This window comes from Accipiter gentilis, chromosome 17 (assembly GCF_929443795.1).
Source record: "Accipiter gentilis chromosome 17, bAccGen1.1, whole genome shotgun sequence".
NCBI classification, from domain to species: Eukaryota; Metazoa; Chordata; class Aves; order Accipitriformes; family Accipitridae; genus Astur; species Astur gentilis.
Genome location: NC_064896.1, coordinates 10,130,944 through 10,153,148, shown reverse-complemented (window position 1 = coordinate 10,153,148; position 22,205 = coordinate 10,130,944). Strand labels below are relative to the sequence as shown.

The window sequence follows — 22,205 nt, the reverse complement described above, 5'->3', positions numbered from 1 at the left end:
AGCACCTTCTCCCCGTTAACATTTGTGTAAATGAGGTGACTTCCCCCGCATGCAGGCATGTATTTATTGATGCATTTATTTCCATGCACTGAGGCTGCAAACATGATTTGCGAGCAAAGCGTGTTGAGGACAGCTTGGCTTTGGCTAAAGAAAAATAATTCTTCGGCGAGCACCTCCGCGCTGGCCCAGGGTTACTCACTTGAGATGTTCTGGAAAAATAAGGCAGTAACTACAACAGGAAGCACCCGGAGCTCAGCTCCGAGGTGCAGAGGTGGTGGTATCTCAGGGAGGAGCGTGGTAACCAGAGCACTGCCTGAAGATAGGGTGTCCCCTCCCCAGGCTGGAAGCAGGAGCACCCCCTCATTTCAGGAGCAAGAGGAGAGGATGAGCCTGGCCATCAATGTTGGACCCAGAGCAAGGGGAGGTGGCAGCCTCCTTACCTGCCGATTGACGTGGATGCTGCTGGGCCCAAAGGTGGTGGTCCCATAGCTTGTCACGTAATAGTGAGCAGAGGGCTGCAGCGGGGGCTCCTCCAGCTGCCTGGGCACTGTGGGGATGGGGGGACACCGTCAGCACCTCAGTTCCATGAACCCCTCAAGCCCTCCTCCCCCCCGAGCACTGCTGTGGCGCAAAACTAGGACCATTCAGCTCACCTTTGGGCAGGAGCAGCTCTGCGCCAAAGCGGTGCCCGCAAGTCCCACAGGTTTTAACGTCTTCCTTTGTCCTGCGGAGGAAAAAGCCCCAAGAAGAAGGAGCAGCAGCTGCCCTCAGCGCTTCCCATGGAAGACAATGCCAAGGCAATGGAAGAGGCTCCCTCTTTCGACCCCGACATGAGGTCCTGCCATCAGTGGGATGGCTGCTGCCTTCCCAGGTGCCTGAGCACCTTCAGCTCTTCATGAAACGGGGATGTGGGCACCTGTCCAGAGTGGACATTATGTGCCTGAGCCCCAGACTCTTGACTTTTTCACCTTTTTTTTTCCACACTTGAATTTCCCACACAAGTAAATGCTACCACCACATGGGGGATGGGCTACTACAGTCAGGAGAAGGGCAATGTAGTGCCCAGTGAGTTTTGCAACTGATTTCACATGGCTTTTGGAAGCTGACCAGCCCCACCAGCATTGCCGTACCAACCACCCAGCTCCAGCCCTCAGCTTGGAGCAGCACAGCACATACGTACATGGCATTTGTGCCATCCATGTCTGGCCAGATGAGCTCCGCAGGACAACCAGCCGTTCGGCAGGGAGTCTTCACGCACATGTGGAGCCCTGGCCACTCCTCAGCGAGCTTCTGGATGATGAAGACAACTGCCATAAGGAAGTCCCAGGCAAACTGGAAACCTTCCAGGCAAAAGGAGAACATCTTGCTTACTCACAGCCACCCAACTGTGGCAGCTCAGGAGATGCTGTGGTGATGCACGCATCGTTTCCAGCCTGCTGGACCACAGCCAGAATGGCTTGACCAGTTCCATTTCTCAAGTTAACCAAGGCCCACCAGCCTTCAAAGGGAATTGAAAGGTATGTTGGAAGCGCTTCCCAACTCACATGGCCCTTTTGTTTATCACTTGGAGACCCAGCCTGAGACCATACTCTGCTGGGACTTTATGGGGAAGGATGACCCGTTTGCTCCATGAGAATACTGAAAACTTGACTTTCCACTTTCATGTGACACCTTGAGAGGAATCCTGACCAGGTTGCATGGAGAAAGGGAAAATCTTTAATTGAACTGCTAGTGGACCCTGGCCAGAGTAGGACACGTGGCAGAGGCTTCTGGGATGCTCTGCCCAGAGGAGTGGAGGTGGCAGTTAAAGAGAGACATGTGGTTGGGAGTCATGAAATAAGAATCCTTACCTGTCCTGCCTGCTGGCTTTCTGCATCGGAGCTCCAGGTAGCTGTAGGCCCTCTGGTTATTCTCTTTGATCAGCAGAGGTTTGCCATTGCATATGAGCAGGCAGGTTGCCTTGGCCACCCAGTGTGTGGAGTAGAAGGAACAAGCTTTCACCAGGAACCTGCAAGGAGATTGTCCACTGCTTTCGCCACTCTCCTCCCTGCTTATCTCTGACACTGGGAGGAAGTGTGGCAGCAGGTGGACTTGAAAAGTATGAACCCAATTTCAGCAGAAACAGAGGCAGACATCAAATGAGGACCCTGCCCTACTGAAAGCTCAAGCAGCAGGAGCAGCCTCTTAAGCCAAGAGCTGCTTCCAGAGTTGGCCATCTATCCTGATTTTGGCTGGGATAGAGTTAATTTTTTTCCTAGTAGCTGGTATAGTACTGTGTTTTGGATTTAGGATGAGAATAATGTTGATAACAGATGGATGTTTTCAGTTGGTGCTGAGCAGTGCTTGCACAGAGTCAAGGACTTCTCAGCATCTCGCCCCACCCCACCAGCGAGCAGGCTGGGGGGGGGCCCCAGCTGGGACAGCTGACCCCAACTGACCAAAGGGATATTCCAGACCATATGCCATCGTGCTCAGGATATAAACTGGGGAAAGCTGGCCAGGAGGCTGCTGCTTGGGAACGGGCTGGGATCAGTTGGTTGGTGGTGAGCAATTGTATTTCATTTGCATCACATGTTTTTCTTTGGTTTTATTTCTCTCTTTTTTTGTTATTTTCCTTTTCATTACAACATTACTATTATTATTACAATATTTCAATTATTAAACTGTTCTTATCTCAACCCATGAGTTTTCTTACTTTTACCCTTCTGATTCTCTCCCCATCCCACCCGGGGCAGGAGTGAGTGAGTGGCTGTGTGGTACTCAGATGCTGGCTGGGGTTAAGTCATGACACCATCAGATAAAGCTCTGGACACAAATCAAGAACCCCACAAGGCCAGGAGACCTTCCAGAAACTGGAACGGTCCCAGCACCTGTAAAAACTGGACCATCCTCAGGTGGGACTGGGAGACCTCTGACTGCCTGGATGGGCACAGAGTAGCCAAAAACCACCCCAGATGAAAGGTGAAGCAGAAGGAGCATGGTCCTTGCTCACATCCAGGTAATGAACATCAAAATGGTTCATCCAGGGCTCCACATGTCTGTGGCAGAGCCGAGAAGCCACCCTGGTCTCCTGAGTCATAGCCTCATGCCCCAGCTGATATGGTCTCGACAGCCAAGGGCTTGCTGTCAGTCATACTGGTGCTGCGTCGAGCAAACCCTGAACTGCACAGCCTCATTGAGGGCTGGAGACCACTGCTTACCTCTGGAAGAAACCCTCAGGTATTTCGGGTGAGAAGTAGGCACGGATGTGGAGGTCCTCAGGGTGATCTCCTCCCCACACCTCAGAGACCTCTTCGGTCTGGTTCAGATAGGTTGGGAACAAGTACCAGGACTCGCCTTGGCCCTGCGTTGTCTCCCATGGCTTCCCGGGCACAAACTCACTGGCCTGTGGGTTGAGTGCTTTGGTGTGCCTCACTTCCAGGCAGAGCTCAAAGTGCTCCAGGAGGCTGAAGAGCTTCCCTCTCCTGCTGGGGGGCCTATGTCCCATGATTTCCTCAAAGATGTCCCGCATCCCTTCTGAACAGAGCTGGTGCTTCACCAAGGCACGCACAGCCCTGTGGCACAGCATTGCCTTTGACTTGAAAGTCCACACCCAGTTGGACCTGTCTCTGATGGTAGCATGTTCCCCAATCAGCGTGTCCAGAGAGATGCTCTCGAGCTGGTGGACTAGGCGGTACCTCACAAGGAGCTGAGTGGGAAGAGAAGGCGAGAAGAGGCGGCAATGAGAGGAACCCAGCAAAGCTGCAGAGCTCGGGACCTGCAGAGAATACAGTCCTGATCCCCACGCTCACCTTGAACATAGTTATTAGGAAGGTAGGCTGGAGAAAAACAGTGCTTTCCAGGTGCTCTATTTCCTCGTACCACACGACAAGCCCAACGCGGTGGAGGTACCGCAAGATGTCCTGGAGAAGCTCTCTGCCCAGGTTAGCCAGGTGCTCACACTGGGAGAGTTTGCTGAGCAGGTACTGGAGGTCCATCATGCCTAGAGGGAGATGCAGGAGCTCAGCACACATCTCTTGGACACCAGTGTTCCAAGGCAGATGCTTTAGAGAGCCAGCAAACACCAGCAGCACCCAATGTCACCCATGCCATCCCTCAGGAAGCAGCTGGGACCAGCACGATGCTTGGTGGCTGTGGTCCAAAATGCTTTGCCCATCCTCAGCTGTCCCACTGCCTGCTCCCATGGTCTTGCCTTGCCTCAGCAGTGCCAACAGCCTGCCAGGACCTCAACAGAGCAGCTGATAAATGAGGCTAATACTGCGGTTTTTTTCATTGTTTGAGAGAGCAGATTTGTTTCCAGCCAGAAAACCTCAGATTGTCATTTAGTCATGCAGTGAGACAGGCAACAGTACCTGGCTTATCTCCACAAAAGAAAAGCATTTGCTCCTCATCCTCTAATCCTACAGTGGCCAGGGGAGCCAGAGATAACACCCTTGGTGCTGGTGGTGTTCCTACCTGCTTTAGGTAGTGAAGCAAGGAGCTGGGGCTGCCTGCTAGTCCTGCTAAGTCACAGGAGACACGGAGAAGGGGCTAGGGAGTGGTAGGGGCCATTAAATAAAGTCAGCAGGATGTAGGTTTGGAAACCACACAGAAGCATTAAAACTGTGGAGCTCCTTCCTGCAAGATTTTTTAATTGCTTATATAGAGCAAAGAGGAGAAAGAACAATGTTACCGGAAAGAAAGAAACCAGACAACATGGCCAGCTCCAGGTACCTCCAGCCACAGGTTGGTAGATGCTGGCAGAGCCTCCTGCTGAAGACACGCTGGGCCTTTTCCTATGCTTTTCCCTAGGTACCTGCCTTGGAGGCAGATGCTCATAATGACAGAACTGGGTAGTAGCAATTAATGCTCCAGCAATAACACTGCAAGGTCTTCAGCAGCGACCCCACCACCATGTGAATGGGGCCAGAAGGTGCAGGAAACACTGGAGAGCCCGTCCCAGCCGTAGGACAGCAGGTCGTCCCAGGAAGGTGTGGTGGGGGTCGTGGACCACTCACCGTGGTCTGCCAACTCCTCGCCCTGTGCGATATCTACAATGGCAGCTTCCACCTGCCTATAGACGGGCGGCAGCACTCGGACAACCTCAGGGAAGAGCTCCTCATTCTTCACATGCTCCAGAATAGTGGCCTCAAGCTTTTTGATATCACGGTGATCTGTGCAGTTGACAGCAACTAAGTTTAAGATCTGGAAGAAAGAAAGCACACACCTGCCAAAAGCACATCCAGAGGAGTCTTTTAGCCTGCAAGGTAAAGGAGGGACCTAATGCCAAAGAGGTCACCAAGGATGGGACGTGCCGCTGGCTCAGCTTCAGAGGGCTCTTCCTTCACACCTTTGCTTTGCAGCAGTTCCCAGAAAATCACCTGGGGATGGTAAATGCTCCTTTCCCCCCCGCCCCTCCCCCTCCCCCCCGCTCCTCACCAAGCACTTGCCACAAGCCACAGGAGGAGATGCTCACCACCGAGCAGGGAGAAGGATGCAGCAGGTCACAGCCAAGGGTTACTACATCCACCCTAGCCCTGGGTAGTGGCTGCAGTAGCAGCCTGATGCATTAGCACCAGGTCACCATCACCAGTAGCATGCCGGGCTGCCAGAGACAACAGGGTGACCACAGACAGCAAAGAACCATGACTATCTCAGGCCTACTGTTAATGTGCAGCTCTCCATCTCCTTCAGCCTCTCCCACTGGTCCACGTAAAACTCAGGCTCCTCACTGCCCTCCAGATTGTCGATGAAGTGAGCGAGGTTGCTTTTTCTCTCCATCAGCATGGCTGCGATCTTGGCCATGATGTCACACCTCTTCTCCTCCACCTCCTCCTCCTGGCAGCAGTCCACGTGGGTTCCCACGGGAAGCACCACCGAGTTTGGGACTCGCATGGACAGGTTGTTGATCCAGAAACCGACGAGCTCCTTAAAAGTCTTGTCGTTAGTTTGGTACCTGGGAAGGGAGAGAAAGAAAATCCCAAATTCACATCTAACCTGCCGGCTCTACAGCCAGCTTCCACCAGCACAGGCCTGACCATGTACCTTATGCTGTCCCAGGGGCTAACTGGAGAAGAGCTCAGATGTCCTAATCTGTCTTGGGCCATATCCAAGCTCATTCGTAAGTTTCCCATCCTTAAGCTAAGCCAGTTAAAGCTATGGGGTGTAGCAAAGTCTGTCCCTGCTATGGATGGGAGCATCCCTCTGTACCACAAAGCCCAAACCTGATGCTCCCTCCATGTTCAGGGAGCACCACAAGATATAGGAGAGCTCGTAGATGTATTGCCAAGGCAGAAAGTAAAGTAACATAAGGAGTTAATGCTCATCTAACCCCTCAAAACAGAGGACTTGCTAAGGTGATCACAGATCTAGTGGCTTAATTAAAAGAGTGATCTGCAAAAAGGGGGAGAAGGAGAGCTGGCTACTCCTGCAGTGAGAAGACCAGGCAACAAGGTCCAATGGAAATGGTGTGAACCCATGCAGGGGAAAGCTTGCCCAGCCCCTTTTTTCTTCTCGCACGCCACTTTGAATCCAAACCAGCTCAGCATTTACATGTGGAGATTGATGACAAGGATGACAAGTGCCTGTGGGGTGATGAACACATGATGAGTCATGTAGTATTCCAGCTGGCCAGCAAAGTCCCAGAAGAGAAACGTGAAGTCCTCGATCCGGAACTCGCTGATCTCTATCCCAACCGTTCGCTCTTCCATGGGCACCAGTTTGGTTTGCCCTTGCTTCAGGCTTTTGCAGATGGTGGACTTTCCCGCCAGCGAGGCCCCCAGGAACATGGTCTTGACCCTCTTGTCCTCCTGCCCCAAACTGTGTTGAAGCTGGTTGAAGTAATTCCGGATCTGCTGGATGCCACCAGCGCACACTTCACTAGGTGGCTCCCGGAGGGGGTTCCCATTGGCCTTGAACATTTTCAGGGATTGCCCCTGGAAGAGCTCCCTGGGGAGCTGGCGAAGGGCATTATTCTGCACATGGAGCTCCTGCAAGTGTGCCAGCTGCAGGACAGGCTGGGGGAAGGTCCGGAACAGGTTGTTGGAGATGTTGAGGTACTGGAGGCTGCCTTGACATGCCGTCAGGTCCTTGGGGAGGGCACCAAGACGGTTGTTGTTCAGCCTCAAGTGTTTAAGCCTGGGGAGGTGGGAGAAAACCCCCTCTGGGATGACCCGGATTTGGTTCTGATTCAGCTCAAGCTTCTCTAAACAGACCAGGCTCTGGATTTCAGTGGGAAAGTCCACAATCTCGTTCTTGGACAGTATTAGCCTCTTCAGGTTGCAAAGCTTAGAAATGCCGGTGATGCTCCTGAGCTTGTTCCTGTCGAGGTCAAGGCTCTCCAGCCCGGGGTTGCTCAGGACTGCCGGTGGCAGCACGCGCAGCCTCTGGGTAGAGAGAGTCACTTCACGCAAACCATCCTCCTGCTCCTGACCTGCACACGTGGGACAGGGGAGGTGGTTAAGAGAGAGACTTTCACCCTTTGGGTTGCAGAACATTCTGTCTCTTGAGCTCTGCACGACTTTGGGATCATTTTGGTCAGCAAGGAAAAGCAGAGGCAAGGCATAGGCGCTGGTCCTATGTCCTCTCAAGAGAGGAACCAAAGCTGAGGCACAAGGATCTCGGCTGGGCCTGAAGACCCAGGAAGAAACGGTGGCCACCAGATGTTGGCCAGTAGCCCAAGCATCACGTTAACAGCTTTGCTCTCATTAAAGCACTGCAAGATCTCCAGCCACAGATGCATCTACCCCAAAACTGGCAGGTTTCTAATCCCAGCAGCAGGCTGGCGGGGCAGAGCCAACGTCAGTGGGAGAGCTGCTTTCCAAATAACTCGCCCAGTCCACCCTCAGCTCTCAACCACAGCTAGGGAGATGTGTTGAGGCCAGGGCTAGTGACTTCAGACACTTCCTCTCTCACATCCTCCCCCTGCTCCAGATGCACGCTACAATTCCCTGCAGAGATGCTCCCAGCCCCGGGAGACCGGGGGAATAACGCAGGGACAGTAGGGTCCCCCACAGGACAGGGCGCATGAGAAGGGACTCTGTGACGGCCAAAAACATCCCCAAAAGGAAGGCATTTAGAGCAGAGAAGGTTGCAGGCGAGAAGAGTGCCAGGGGATGTGGGATGGGGATCACACAATACTACAACAAAACATGGTCAGATTTGCTTTCCTCTCCATTTTTTCACTTCCTCACCAGATGACACCAAGCACGGCATCCCCTTGCGCAAGGCACCCTGCTCAGGACCGACTCATCGTCAGTTCTCAGCATCACCACCTAAACCTGCGACGTGCAACAAGCCCAGCAGGAAAGCAAGCTTTCACGCCCTCCCAAACGCCCGACCCCTTCCCTGGCACCATCAGAGAGACAAGCCAAGGGCTCCCACCACTGCTCTGAACCAGAGCAGCAAGGAGCCAGGGCGGATACTCACAGGCTCTGGGCTGGGTCATGGCCCTGCAGCGTGGCACCGTCTGGATCCTCCCAGTCACTCGGCTTCTTTCATTTCCTCCTATTTTTTTCGCTCCCCGCCCCCCCGTGCTCTGCCCACCCTCTCTTTCTCCATCCATCCTCAGAGCAGCTCCCAACAACTCAAGCACTGCTGGCCAGATACCAGGGCCAAGCATGTGTCCCGAGAACAGCTCTGGAGGTTACCAACAACAGTGGTGGCAGAGCAGCGCCCGAGTCAACTTTTTACAGCAGTGTCCCTGCCTTTGCTAAAGAAACTTTTAGTGTTACCACTGTTGCAGAAAAGGGAAAGGACACTCACAAGAAGTTATGCTATCACCAAACTACTACATGTGTTGAATAAAAAAGATTTCTTCTGTTAAACAGGTGGCAGCAGCTGATCTAAGAGGGTCAAAAAGAAGGGGAATGGGGAGGAAAGGGGGAATAAAGGGGGGAAAGGGGGAAAAAAGGGAAGAGTGCAAGTAGCATACACAGTATACTACAAAAACATGCCAGAAGAGCCATTTTTAGGTGTTTCTTATTGCCTCTCCTCAGGGGCAGCTTACAATTTGATGGATTTATTTTTAACAGTAGACAGAAAGAAAGAATCACTATTCTTGTTCACATAACTTCAGGGAAAAGCATGTGCAGAAGGTATAGTTTTCAGCTTCATTACTCTTCCAGGGAATGGCAGGTCCAGAGGTAACTGAAATTTAACAATCCTTACAGTACATGCATTCCTAATATATCTTGCAACAGGCTGTTATCTTCACTGCTAATTCAAGGATAACACTAACCAAGAATTTAAAGCAGCGAGGCAGGCTGAAGAACAAAACAGATTGACATTGTCTTCTTGGGCAGCAGTGTAGTCGCTTCTATTATTTGGTCAAGCTTTGTTTTTCACACTATCTACCCTTTTTCACTCATGCAGGCAGGTTATTCCAGAATTGTTCCTCCGATTAGCCCAGAGGGTTGTGGTGAGTGGGGTGAAATCCAGTCGGCAGCGGGTCACAAGTGGTGTTCCCCAGGGCTCAGTGTTGGGCCCTGTTCTGTTTAATATCTTTATCAACGATCTGGATGAAGGGATCAAGTGCACCCTCAGCAAGTTTGCAGATGACACCAAGTTGGGAGGAGGGTTGATCTGCTTGAGGGTAGGGAGGCTCTACAGAGGGATCTGGACAGGCTGGATCGATGGCTGAAACCAACTGTATGAGGTTCAACAAGGCCAAGTGCCAGGTCCTGCACTTGGGTCACAGCAACCCCATGCAACGCTACAGGCTTGGGGAAGAGTGGCTGGAAAGCTGCCCAGCAGAAAAAGACCTGGGGGTGCTGGTTGACATCCGGCTGAATACGAGCCAGCAGTGTGTCCAAGAAAGCACCTGGCCTGTATCAGAAATAGTGTGGCCAGCCAGAGCAGGGCAGTGATGAGGCCACACCTTGAGTCCTGTGTTCAGTTTTGGGCCCCTCACTACAGGAAAGACTTTGAGGTGCTGGAGTGTGTTCACAGAAGGGCAACCAAGTTGGTGAGGGGCACAAGTCTTATGAGGAGCGGCTGAGGGAACTGGGGGTGTTTAGCCTGGAGAAAAGGAGGCTAAGGGGAGACTTTATCGCTCTCTACAACTACCTGAAAGGAGGTTGTACTGAGGTGGGTGTCAGTCTCTTCTGTCAGGTGGCTGGAGATAGGACGAGTGGAAATGGCCTCAAGCTGCGGCAGGGGAAGTTTAGATCAGATATCAGGAAAAATTTCATTACTGAGAGCGTTGTCAGACATTGGAATAGGCTGCCCAGGGAAGTGCTTGAGTCACCATCCCTGGAGATACTCAAAAAGCGCTTAGACAAGGCACTTCAGGACATGGGTTAGTAGGCATGGTTGATAGCTGGACTCAATGATCTTGAAGGTCTTTTCCAACCTAAATGATTCTATGATACATCCAAAGGTGTCCAGTTTCCAGCCTAAGTTTACTCCCACCTAGATCACATTCTCTCGTTCTTGTGACAACAGTGCCATAAAAGTTTCTGAACTTTGTCAAGATATCTATCAGCAGTCTTTGTATTTACAACCATCTGCAAGGTATATATTCTAGCTACAAGTTTAGCTTTAAAACTAAAGCTTCTCTTCCAGCTGTTCTTTTGCAGTCTTAGTGAGCTTTGTTCCAAAAATCTTCAACTGAAGCCCAAAGCTACCAACCCCTTGTACTCCATTCAGGTTGTGCTTTCATACAGGAAGCAAACAGAGCCAAGGAAGATCCACTCCAAAATGCTCATCCATAAACACTTCCGTAGGGTGGTGAATGATGGGCATGAAGCATCTTGCCAGTCCAGACAGTACTGGTATATGGACTTGTTTTGTTTAAATTAAAAAAAGTCCCCACATCAGCTACTTGGAACCACAGCCAAAATTATCGTATGCAGACAAAAATCTTATGATCAAAATCAGAGTTCACTGAAAAGTTAGGAATGCCAGCAAGAAATCAAAGATCTGGCTATTTGTGAGTCTTCCCATGCTCAGAAGGAGAGAAAGAAAAAAACCCCACCAACAACAAAAAAGGAGCTGCAGTTACTTGCTTTATAAAACTCATCCCAGAACGCCTAACTATTTTCTCTTTGAAGACAGGCGGCAAGACTGTCCTCGAAGAGGGCAGTTTCCAAGTGCACTCTAAGTGGTTAGGAAAGCCCTCATGCAAGACATCTTCCTGCCATCTGGTCCAACAAGCCACATACATTCAGTTCCCACTAAAGGGAAAGCCAGTTTATAAGTTGTAACTTACTGGTTTTCTCTTCAGCTTCCCTGTTAAATGTCTTCTCCCTAACATGGTTAGATAGGGAATGATGGTTTTTGTCAGGTTCAAGGGTGCTGAATATATTTGTAAGTGACTGTATTTCAGATGATTACTTAAAAGATCAGCTGCTCTGCAGTACATGCAGAAAAGGAATGCTTTTAAAGAAAGCAAGAAGTCAGTACATGTGCTGGACTTCTTTGCTTCTTGATATGAAAACCAGTCCTCCTACAGAGGAGAAGGAACAATTACTTATGCAACTTCAATCCTCTTCTAGAAACACAGTATTCCTTATGCCAGGAGCCAAGTGTGCAGGTTTATATAGAACAGCCAGGGCAAGAGGTAGCTGTAAGACAAACAAATGACACCCACTATAGGACTAAAACCATTCAAAATAACTTTATAAATTCTGTCACATTTCTGCTTTGTACATCAGTTCAACCTTATCCCTCCAGCTTGTTACTGAAAATCACAATGCTTGCTTTTTGTTTCGTTTTCTCCTGAAAGGCAGACACAAAACCAGCCATCAGTGCATTATTTACAGAAGTGCAACACAGTCTCCCACCCCGAAATGAAACTTTTCACTAACAAGATACTTCCAACAGAACGTAAATAAACACCACAGTTTGAGCAGTGTTTCTGAAGTCAGTTTATAAAGGTTAGCTCATTTCTGCAATCCCCAAATGACAGAGCAAGTAAAGCTTCGCTCACCATTGAACGGGCTAAAAATACATTTCAAGTATTAAATCAGAAGTTTCTAAAGACAATCTGTATTTCGATAAATAAACACAAGGGAAACAGTATACAGCTCTCAATATACTGCATATGAAAAGTGGTGTCTAGTTTCAAACTTTTAGCAAGACAGGTGCACAGCCCAAAAATGTGATCAAAGTAACCCTGAAAACTGTAGCAATCCGGGAGTCCCAAACATTAATCTCTTCCGTGTTTCCCCTCGAATTACTCTGCTGGTCTGAGGCTTTTGATTGTTTAGTTCTACATCTGTAGGTAATCCAAAAAACCCCTAAGTTCATTCCCATATGGAAACAATTCAAAAGAAGGTTCCGCAGATAAGTCCTATTATAATCTCGCTTCTCTGCGCTTTATTTTCAACGAGACTTCAATAGAGATGCAACTGCAGATCTATTATTCCCTCTGGCATAGCGTTCACAGCCAGAATAAGTTCAGTCCAAGTCATGCTGGCTGCAGCTTCCTCTCAGTTTTCCACTTCACGTGTATCTTCCCCATCAGATTTCTTATGTTTCCTCATATGTTTGTATTTTTCCACATATGCCTTCACCAGATTAGCTACCTTCATCGGGTTGATCTCTCCACTTTTGCTGTGGCAGATCTACAAGAGATTAGAAAAGGCATTCGGTCAATTAACAGTATTACAGCAGTTCAGGCAGGCAACAGACAAATGATAGCGAAGACCTAAGCTTCCCAGGGGAATGGATTCCTGCACAGGCCCTCCAGTCTCATAGCAGGATACAAAAACCAGAAAACTCAATGAGGGTAAGAGTAGTATTTTACTTTAAGCATTCCAGAAATGGCCCAGGGCTTATCTACTGAGCACTAACTGAATGCAAAAACATCTCTGAATGCAGAATTATTTGGTTTTACTACAGGTTTTTCTGTTCAGCCAGTTTTACACAATACATGGTAACCAAGGAAGTGTTGATTTCCCATTCTTCTGATGATTTTGAGGAAGCAATGTTCAGATTAAAAGAATCTGGCAGTTTTGAGGGCCCATTTTGAGATATGGGAGGAAGAGAATGGACTCTACAAAGAACTTTTTCAGTGTTCAGAGAAGAGTTCACAGTGACTTTAGCAGCAACTAGTGTTGCTCAGCTCTCCCACAAACCACACTTGACGTTCATATGGGTCACAGAGAAGATGTGAAATTGCAGCCATTTTCTCACTAATTTTGATTTATGACAGAATTTCTCAGCGATTCCAAGAACGCAGAGCAGGGACAGAATACAGTTCTCTCAGGTATCATTTAGCTGCCTTGACCACAAGAGCATTACTTGCTCTCACAAAATTTACCTGCTGATCAGGTCTTTTTTAGCCACGATCTGGTCAGCAATAAGGTTTGAGACAAAAGTCAACATCAGACAAATTGCAAGGCCCTCTTCCACAGTTCAGGGACACCAGAGACGCTCAAGGAATTAACGCACAAAGTATTTTCTCACTTTATCAGAAACAGCATGACAATTCTGGACGAAGTTCTTAATGAGAGAGATTTGACCATTCTCACCCAAGGCACATACCATGTAACATTTCAGCTCAGACAGCGTAAGCTTAGCAATGTTCTGGACCACTGAAAACACCACCTTCTAAAACGAACAGTCTGACAGCTCTCATCAATGGCACCACTCAGTCCTGCTTAAAGCAAATACTGCTTCACCACAAGACTGCAGAGTATGAGTCAGAGTCCAAAGATCTGCTACTTGGTTACAGCATGTAATTGCTGAAACTGACAAGCGCAATCCACAGTACTGCCACTTATTTAATGATCTGCAGAGCTCCTCTTCTCCATTTCACTGCCACCTTACCTTTTGCACTGCTTTTCGAAGAATGTTCTTGTACTCCTCCTTTGTAATCTCCCTCTTCTGGTAAAAAGGTTTAATAGCAAGTTTCACTTCTTCCACAGCCCTTTCCTGCATGTGAAGCTTCTTCATGTACTGCACAACAAGGAAAAGTTCATTACCTTGGCTACCTTGGGAATAGTTTCTGAATCTATTTTCTTAGAAATACTCCAGCAATGAAAATACTCATTCCACAATTTCAACGACCCAAGCAAGAGCTAGCCTCAAAGTGATTTCCTTTACGGTAAATTGCAGTCTTGAAACAAATACCAGTTTGTGCTACGAGGAACCCTTGTTTTAAAGTGATTTCCTTTACGGTAAATTGCAGTCTTGAAACAAATACCAGTTTGTGCTACGAGGAACCCTTGTTTTATGTAACATTTATTCTATGTCTTAGATAATGTGTTTTAAGCAAGTGACTACAATGTCCACTTATTAATTTTGGTCTCCTCCTTCCCTTCCAACAGCTCTGAAGTAAACATACATCCATCAAAAGGCATCAGATTCTAAAAGCAGCAAGTCATAGCTGTGAATATAAAGCTTCAGGTAGCTCTAAAGGCATTCTGAAAATTGCAGAGTTGCCTATAAATTAAGGATTACAGACAATATCAGAACACATTCTATCAAAACAAGTTCATAAAAACTGCTTCTCATAAATGGAAGTTCAGTGGGAAAAGTATCTTACTGTTTCATTTTGTGGTAGAAAGTAAAATAATTGGTGAAGAAGTTCCTGTTCTTGCATTTAACATCCACTATGCTTAGAGCAGATGGTCTATACAGCAAACCCAAAACTCAGCAGCAAGGGACTAGCATTGCAAAATCTCCGAAGTATTTTATTATCTCTGCATTTTCAGTGCTGATAAGCAGCAAGATATGGTTCTACCTCTCTATAGGACTGTTATGAGAAATGACATTAATTTCAAAGCTGGAGGGGAAAGGAGAAAACCAGGTGTTAAGAGAAATTTGGACATTCTGGCTTCTGGAAAGTCACTTCCAAACATTCACGCAAGAAAGTTTCAGAACTTTAAGAATGTATTTTAGATGCTTTAATTCCTCTCTGTCTTATTGCAGTGAAGCAGAAAGTGGAACCATCAAACGGACTAAGTCCCAAAAGAATTCAAAGAAAGGATTGCCTCCTGCTCCTGGGTTAGCATAGTCAGTCACCAAAAACAACAGTGACAACAGGGGCTGGGAAAATACAGTACAAATAAAGTTAAACCCCCAAACTTTAAGAGTTCAAATAAACAGCTCATTAATATTAAGCATTTGCTATTTGATAGCATTCACTCACTTCCTCGTTTTTTGTTTTATCCACTGGAGGTTTGGGTGCTTTGTTCTTTTCTTCTGCATTTCCAACAGAAGCAGCTTGGATTCCTGGTTCAGATGCGGTAGCCAGGCTGCCCGGCTCCGGAGTCAGGCTCTGTCCTGCCATGCAGCCAAGCGCTGGAAGACTACCCTGCATGATAAACTGAACCGTGGGCTGGCTGACAGGGGCATAGGGGGGAAGGCTTGAGGGCAGAGGCGGCGTCAAAGGTATATTTTGACAGTACACCTGTGAAACAGATAGACTTTTGTAAATGTTTGTACTTAGAAGAAAGAGCATCAGATCAGGATTTTCAGAACACCATTTATCCACTCAAACGGGCAAGTAATTACCAGTTTAAATCAGGGAGGCTAACATCCCAGCCCTCAGCTAGGTCTCTCTGCACCAGGAGCTAGCACCAGCCCCATTCACCTTTTAACTGGTGGACCACACAGACTGATAGCACGGACCAATGCCACCAGGCCAATTTTTATACCCTGATCACAATCAGGGAGAAGCTCACAGCTTCTCAAACAGCACCATCTTTCTGCAGATTACTACTTGAAAACAGAAGCTTCATGTACAGAGCAGAATTAAAAGAAAATGTGCTGCTTCAACCGTAAGGACCACTTGGGAGATTAAATGATTAGAGGATTGCTGAGGTGTATGGGCTATATGAAATGTACCACACGCAGAGGAAGGCGAACTCTGCCATGAGAGGAGGGTGTTGCACAACGAGGGCACAGATGAGGTGGGATGCCTTCCATGACACTTGGGTGCCAGAATAGGAACCAACCTGAGAGGAATCTAGATCAGGAAACATAGGCTCAGGAATCATATAATTGGTTGGAGGAGGCTCATTTAACTGCACCTGATTTAACGTTTGATTCAAGTCCTCTGCTTTCCAGGCCCCTTCTTTTGCTCGCTGAAGTTTGTAAAATGGCACCCCTAGGTTCCCCAAGAGAAGGAAAAGAAAACATTTAAGACCAAAATAAACCTAATGGGTCAAAGACTCAAAGCCAATTATATTTAAAAAAAATAAAATAAAAAGGATCTTACAAAGCAGCTAGCTATAGAAGGATTTTGTTTCGCAGTCATCAACATTTTAAAGCTTCTGATAATACAGGACTTATCATCCCCTTAAGCAATTGCTTTTTACTGGGTTTCCATGAGAGTAACCAATGAGAACCACACAAGCAATTCTGTCAACACACATAGCACTGGGTCCCAAGCCAAACTGTTTCTAGCAGCTTTGGCTTAGCAGAGCTCACAGGAGCAAGCTACAGAGATTTGTCACACTCCCCAGTTCCAAGAAATATTTATAAACTCTGAAGGCAAAACAACCATTCTAGTTAAATGCAGAAAGGGTGGAACACAGGCTGCCAGTTCAGAGATCGGGTTGCAATACGCGCTTCACGACTGAACAAGCTGCCGCTGGCTAGCTGAGCTGTGCTGACAGCATGTCCTCTCCGATTCATTAACAGAACTCACCTCACTATTTCAACGAGTGCAAAATGCCAGTTCTCAGGATTGGAAACCACAGGATTACCCTAGCTCAGATGACAGAGGTGTTACACTAAAACCAGGTTTAGCCAGGCACTAAAACCCTAAGCCTTATACAGCCTGCTTCAGCTGCTGTTTTGTCTGCCAAAAGAGAGACTTACTTGGAGCTTTTCCAGCAGACAGTGTGCCGCTTTCTTCCTCTTGAAGATTCCAGGTAACTCTTTTCACTGGTGCTTTTGATTTCAACACAGGACCCTGAGGTATCACCTCCAGTTCAGGCTTACTGAAAGTACCAGTTTTCTCATTTGACACAAGGCACTCATCTTTAACTTCCTTCACACAATCTGTTATTTTGCTTTTGGATGAGCTTTGAATTGGTGCAGCCTCAGCTGGAGTGTGCATGATCACTTCCTTCTTTGGGGCTGGTTCCATCAGAGATGGACATAATGCAGTATTTTCTATTTTAACTGTAATCTCAAGGTTTGTATTGCTACAGCTACCAAGCACTGCTGGATCACTGCTGCTCATTAATTCTGTTTCAGTGAAAGAATCCACATTGCCAATTGGAACACAAATGTTTGTGATCTCTGGCACAGGGAATGCAGTTTCCCTGGTCACTTCCTGACAGATGGGCTCTACCTTTATAGTTTCTTGGGCCTCTCTCAGTTGAACTGGGGTCTCAGCCTGTATTTCCTCAAGTTTGACATTTGGGTGGATGGTTATGGAAAGCTCTTCTAGTACTAGTTCCTCCTTTGGCTCTTGTTTGAAGGAATGCGGTTGCTCCAGACACCTGGACACATTTTCAGCTGGAGACTTTTGATCCTTTTCTGGTGGAGGAGGAAGCGAGGTCTCTCTTGATCTGTGTTTTCTTTCTTTGGAACGTGATCTTGATTGTGGTCTTTTTTCCTTTGATTTGCTGCTTTTGTGCTCTCGAGATCGAGATGCAGACCGAGACCGAGACCTCCACTTTCTCCTCTCCCGAGACCTGGATCTCGATCTCTTTCTCTCCCTTGACCTCAAGCTACTATCTTTATCATACCTCTCATAGCTTTTGTCTCTCCTGTGTTTCCGCCTTTTAGTCCTGTCAATGCTATTCGACCGGGAACGTTCCCTCCATCTTGATCTTGATCGAGACCGTCTTTTCTTTTTCCTGTTTTCATATAACTCAGAAGTACTTCCAGGGCTACCTGAACGTGACCTAGATTTCCTTCTCTCTCTAGACCAAGAAGTTTTTGCCTTTTTATCCTTGGTTTTATCCTTCATTTTCTTTTTTTTAAATCGTTCGTGACTGCTAGAACGGTCAGTAGAAGACCTCCTGCTCTTGGGTTTCAATGTGTGTGTTTTGCTATTCTCTTCTCCACCTGACCAAGAGGTAGATCTGGAGCTTCGGTCCCTTGAGTGTGCTCTATCCCTAGACCCTGATCGGGATCTCTTATGCTCTTTGCCAACTGCCTTTTTCCTTTTCATCTTCTTCTTGCTTCGGGAGCTGGAGTTGGAACACGATCTGGAACGCGATCGCCTCTCTGTTTGTTCTACCTTTTGGACTTTCTGCTGCCTGTCGTTCTTTGAGGGACTATCTGGATCTAGTTTCACATTACTATTGGGTCTAATAAATTCTTCAGCATTAAAGAACATGTTAGGGCCCTCTCTGCTTTCCTCCTTTAAACACTCTGCATTGGAAATTTGCTTAACAGCAGATGAAGTGCAAGGGCTGCTTAGAAAGTCTTCCTCATCCATATTGTCTTGTTCCTCTGTATCAGAGATCTGTTCCACAATTCTGCTTTCTACTGTTACATCATCACGAGACTCTGTGTTACTAGATGGTACATCAGAGTCAGCCCCAGATCCAAATATATTTTCTACCATGTAAGGGGTGAAACGACGGACAGTTTGAAATGTTTGAACTTTTGGATTTTCAATGGAAATAGTCCTGGTAATATTAGTTAGTGGGATCCCTGAGCCAAGCCTTTCAGGACTGCTACTTGTTGAACTTGAGTCTGATCCTGTTGGTTCAAAGGGATCATATATTTCACTTTTGACCTGCTTTTTCTTAACTGAGAAAAGAGATGAAGGACCCTCTTTCTGTTGTACTTTGTCGTCCACAGGGCGGAAGGTGTTACAAAATCCTGGATTAGACAGTCTGCTGGAATGCCCTGTGTTTCCAGGAATATTGATTTTAAAACTCTCAAAAGAGCTTGGGCCTTTGCTCCTCGAAGTGCCCAGCAGCGATGAACTGCTATACACACCTGTATTGGTCGAAAAAGACACCCCGCTTGTACATGTTTGTTGCTGAGATTCCTTGGCATTTGACTTCTGACTTTCCACCTTGCTACCCTTTCCCGGCTGATTAGTGCTCTCTTTGCCAGTCAGCTGGGTTATACAGGAGCTGGGAATGTCACAGCTTTGGCTTCCTGTGGGTTCTGGCTCCACCTGCTTGCTGCTGGTTTCCTTTTTAATCTTTGGTATCCTGGGAAGCTCAAAGATGTCAATTCTCTTGGGAGGTGGTTTTAATGGCTGCCTCACAGTTACAGCTTTTGAGCCAGAATTCAAGTTACAGCTCAGGGGCTTTGAAGATAAGTCAGTGGGTGCAAAGTTTTTAGAGTTTCCATTAAATCTGCGCGTTTCATCTAACTTGGAGCCATGCCTGCTCAGAGTACCTATCTTCTGAGTCTGAACCGACCTGGGTGTCATTGAATATTCTGATTTTACAGTTGCCTTTTCTGATGTAGTCTGTGCAGGGTTTGCTGCAGGCTCAATCCTGCTCAGTGAGGGTGAAGGTGATGAAAACAAGCTTGAGGAGGAGGGTCTGGTGCAAGTACTCAGCCCTGAGGAAACTGAAGGTCCAGCAATGAAGCTGCTTGCTGTGGTCCCTGAGTGCACTGTACTCGGTTGGATGTTATGTGCTGAACCATCATCCACTCTCGAGTCATTCGCTGATTTTCTATGAAGTGGAGCTATGGCATACAAGCAAACAATTAAGCTTTTCAGTATGTATCTGGACATTTTCCCCCAACATTAAAAGAAGTAGTGAGGTAATTATTTTAAGTTCCACTTTGGTTTGCAGACATAACACACAGTAATAAGGCAGTCCAATAGTTCTTTTGGTCAGATGCTCAAGGTTTAATGCCAGACAACTGCACCTTTGAGGTAAACACTAGTGTTTAAGAAATAAATTATCCTGTTCTGTAGCTATCACCAGACTCATGTTTATTATCCTGTAGTCACTGACTGATAAAAAATTACTGTAACAGAGGATGTTACAGATACTTATTTTAAGAATAAAGCTTTAAGATTAAATTTGAAGAGGTTCTTTCCAAATAATACCACGCAAAGGGAAGAAAGAGCTGAAGATGCTAGCATGTATTCTAGAGCTCTACTTTTGCAAAGGAACTTCTTGCCAAGGCCCTCAAGACTGCTCTTCAAACCAAAGGTACAGTTCACAGACATGGCAGCAATGCGTGACAAATGCCAGAAGAACTGGGTACTAAGGCACCTCTGCTCTATCCAGTCCTCCATTTTTTGTAACAAAGCATGAAACTACAGTGCAGTATTTTTAAAGAAGAAAACTACCTATTAAAACCAAAGTCCTCCAGTAACATCTCAGCTCTGCAATTAAGAGAGAAGTAACGCTATTTCAGAGCATACGTAAGAATCTTATTAGACAGATTACTGCTGGCAACTATTGAATCTGTCCTACGTATTCAAATGCTCAATAAGAGCATCCCTATGCTTGAAACCATGCAGCCTGTAGGACCAGGGCAGATGTGGATGAAACAAAGAGGCTAACTGCGCTGTGAAGTGCCAAACCCTTACCTGCCTTCTTCGCCGTCAGCGAACCATCTCTGTTGATGACCACATCCGAACTACTCATCATGAGAAAGCTCTGTCCAGACAGGATACTTCCCAACAGATCAGGCACAGGGGCAGCTTCTGCTTCTTGATCAGGACTCAAGGCAGGTACACTGCTTCTGCATGTTTCAGAGGGGTTATATTTCCTTTACTCTTACAGCACTTGTTCTATACACACACATTACATTAAAAAGAAACCAAAATCAAGGGCATAAACAGAGGTCAGCCAGGGAAGTCCACTTTTAGTTTTGGCTTCACTAGAGTCATTCAGTCCCTATCTCCCTCTGCCAAACAGAAGGTGAAGCTTTTACTGACTTCCCACAGGGACACCACAGGATAGGAAAGCATGTAATCATACCAGAAACCTTTGGTAAGCAAATGCTTTTAGTCTTATTTAAGAGTGGTGCTCACTGTGTTGTGTATCAAGATTAACTTTCCAGGGCATTTCAGATGCATTTTTGAAGCACAAACCATTGTTCAGCACTTCAGAGATATTTCCATCCCAGCTGCCTCTCTTCCCCCCACCAAATCGTGATCACAAATGTATTCCTCAGGCCTACACTGCTATTTAAAAAAACTGATGCAGCTTGAATCAGTATTTAGCACCAGTCAGAATACACGTAGGTGCCTACTGGTAGGGTAGCTAAGAGCACGGCATAGGAGGAATTACACTGAAAAACAACAGCAATGCTCCCACACACAGGACAACACAAACACTCCCCTTTATGCATTACTCAGTCTTACAAAAATGGTTTAATGGTTTGTGTTCTTGAAATATGGACTGAAAAAGTTTTGAGTCTTTCTGGAGTTGGGGTGTGGCTTTTTTGTTTTTCTTTCTTCGCTTCTGTGTTGGTGGGATTTGGGGGTTTGTTTCTTTGGTTTTTTAAAAAAAAAACACCACAAAAAACCCAACTTCAAAAGGGACCAATAGATCCAGATCTTCAAGGGAGCTACATTTCATTTCTGTATAACAACAAAGCAAGCTTTCCAAACACAATGTACACCAAAAAGCTGTAATAACATATAACAGAGACAAAATGAGAAGGCTAAAAGAATTGGCCACCCAGGCCAGACCAGGAAACTCACTGTAGTCCAGGTAAATCAAGCCTTCAGAAAAGCTGAATTTCAGGTAAATGTGCTACTCAAATAATTTGGAGGACATGGAAAACTTCCTGAAAGGCTTCCTTCGGGATTGAGATGGGAAAAGTAGAGAAATATTCCAAGTTATCATAAAAATATGCTATCTTAATTGTGAGAAACCAGCCTTTGCCGTGAGATGCGTTAGAGGACAGCCATGTAAACCTCTCACACCTTTAATCATTTAAGCTGAGCTCCCTCTATTTCTCCTAGTCTTCAGCTCCCTCAGCCTTGCAGTTTTCTGTAACTTGGTTGGTACCTGCATCAGTCATTTTCCCCATTCCTTTTCTTCTTGTCATGCTCCTGCTCCCTGTATCCAGCTCCTCTGCACTGCGTCCTACACCCCAGTCCTGAAAACCCACTGTGGCTGCCAGTGGCAGGCATCCAGCAACATTCCCTGGCCCTGGGAGGCACAGGGGCACACAATTTTCACACACACAGACATCTGTCAGACAGCAAAGCAACTGTTAAATTGCAGGATCAAACAAACAGTTTTCTCTCAATTTTCTGAGCTCCAACAAATGGCAGAAGAATTGGGTGAGGTGGGTACATCCCTCACCTCCTCCTCTGGATGTGCATTAGATTCCCCAGCCCTCTCAAATAAGCAAGCATTTTTTTAAAGGTTAAT

General features: G+C 46.9%; 2 protein-coding genes across 7 annotated transcripts in view; both read right to left on the bottom strand.

Moving 5' to 3' along the window:
• Positions 1–50: 50 nt before the first annotated feature.
• LOC126047182 (malignant fibrous histiocytoma-amplified sequence 1 homolog) lies at positions 51–8,627 on the bottom strand. Of its 3 annotated transcripts, XM_049820464.1 has the most exons (11): positions 8,407–8,627; positions 6,532–7,411; positions 5,644–5,935; positions 4,998–5,184; positions 3,792–3,982; positions 3,201–3,688; positions 1,851–2,008; positions 1,181–1,340; positions 654–724; positions 441–547; positions 51–209 (listed from the first exon to the last, which is right to left on the bottom strand). In XM_049820464.1, exons 1-11 carry the CDS (start codon positions 8,597–8,599, stop codon positions 192–194), a joined length of 2,745 nt encoding a protein of 914 aa, XP_049676421.1. In that variant the 5' UTR covers positions 8,600–8,627; the 3' UTR covers positions 51–191. The 3 variants fall into 3 exon arrangements, with proteins under 3 accessions (XP_049676421.1, XP_049676420.1, XP_049676422.1); XM_049820463.1 differs by having other exon boundaries at positions 51–547; XM_049820465.1 differs by lacking the exons at positions 51–209; positions 441–547; positions 654–724 and having other exon boundaries at positions 1,218–1,290.
• Positions 8,628–11,577: 2,950 nt separating this feature from the next.
• PHRF1 (PHD and ring finger domains 1) overlaps positions 11,578–22,205 on the bottom strand; it is a 34,675-nt gene continuing 24,047 nt past the window's right edge. For 3 of the 4 annotated variants that reach the window (XM_049819674.1, XM_049819676.1, XM_049819677.1), the window contains 6 exons: positions 20,405–20,559; positions 16,753–19,545; positions 15,885–16,036; positions 15,077–15,337; positions 13,753–13,881; positions 11,578–12,545 (listed from right to left, as the gene is read on the bottom strand). In XM_049819674.1, the coding sequence (XP_049675631.1) occupies positions 12,411–12,545; positions 13,753–13,881; positions 15,077–15,337; positions 15,885–16,036; positions 16,753–19,545; positions 20,405–20,559 (3,625 nt within the window). In that variant the 3' untranslated portion in view covers positions 11,578–12,410. The remainder of the gene's footprint in view (positions 12,546–13,752; positions 13,882–15,076; positions 15,338–15,884; positions 16,037–16,752; positions 19,546–20,404; positions 20,560–22,205) is intronic. The other variant, XM_049819675.1, reaches the window with a different exon arrangement.

Coding starts and splice junctions, on each gene's coding strand:
- LOC126047182 (XM_049820463.1), bottom strand. CDS start 8,599: ATGCTTGGCCCTGGTATCTGGCCAGCAGTGCTTGAGTTGTTGGGAGCT. Junction 7,412..8,406: donor CATGACCCAGCCCAGAGCCT/GTGAGTATCCGC, acceptor CCACGTGTGCAG/GTCAGGAGCAGGAGGATGGT. Junction 1,341..1,850: donor AAAGCCAGCAGGCAGGACAG/GTAAGGATTCTT, acceptor TTTGCCTGGAAG/GTTTCCAGTTTGCCTGGGAC.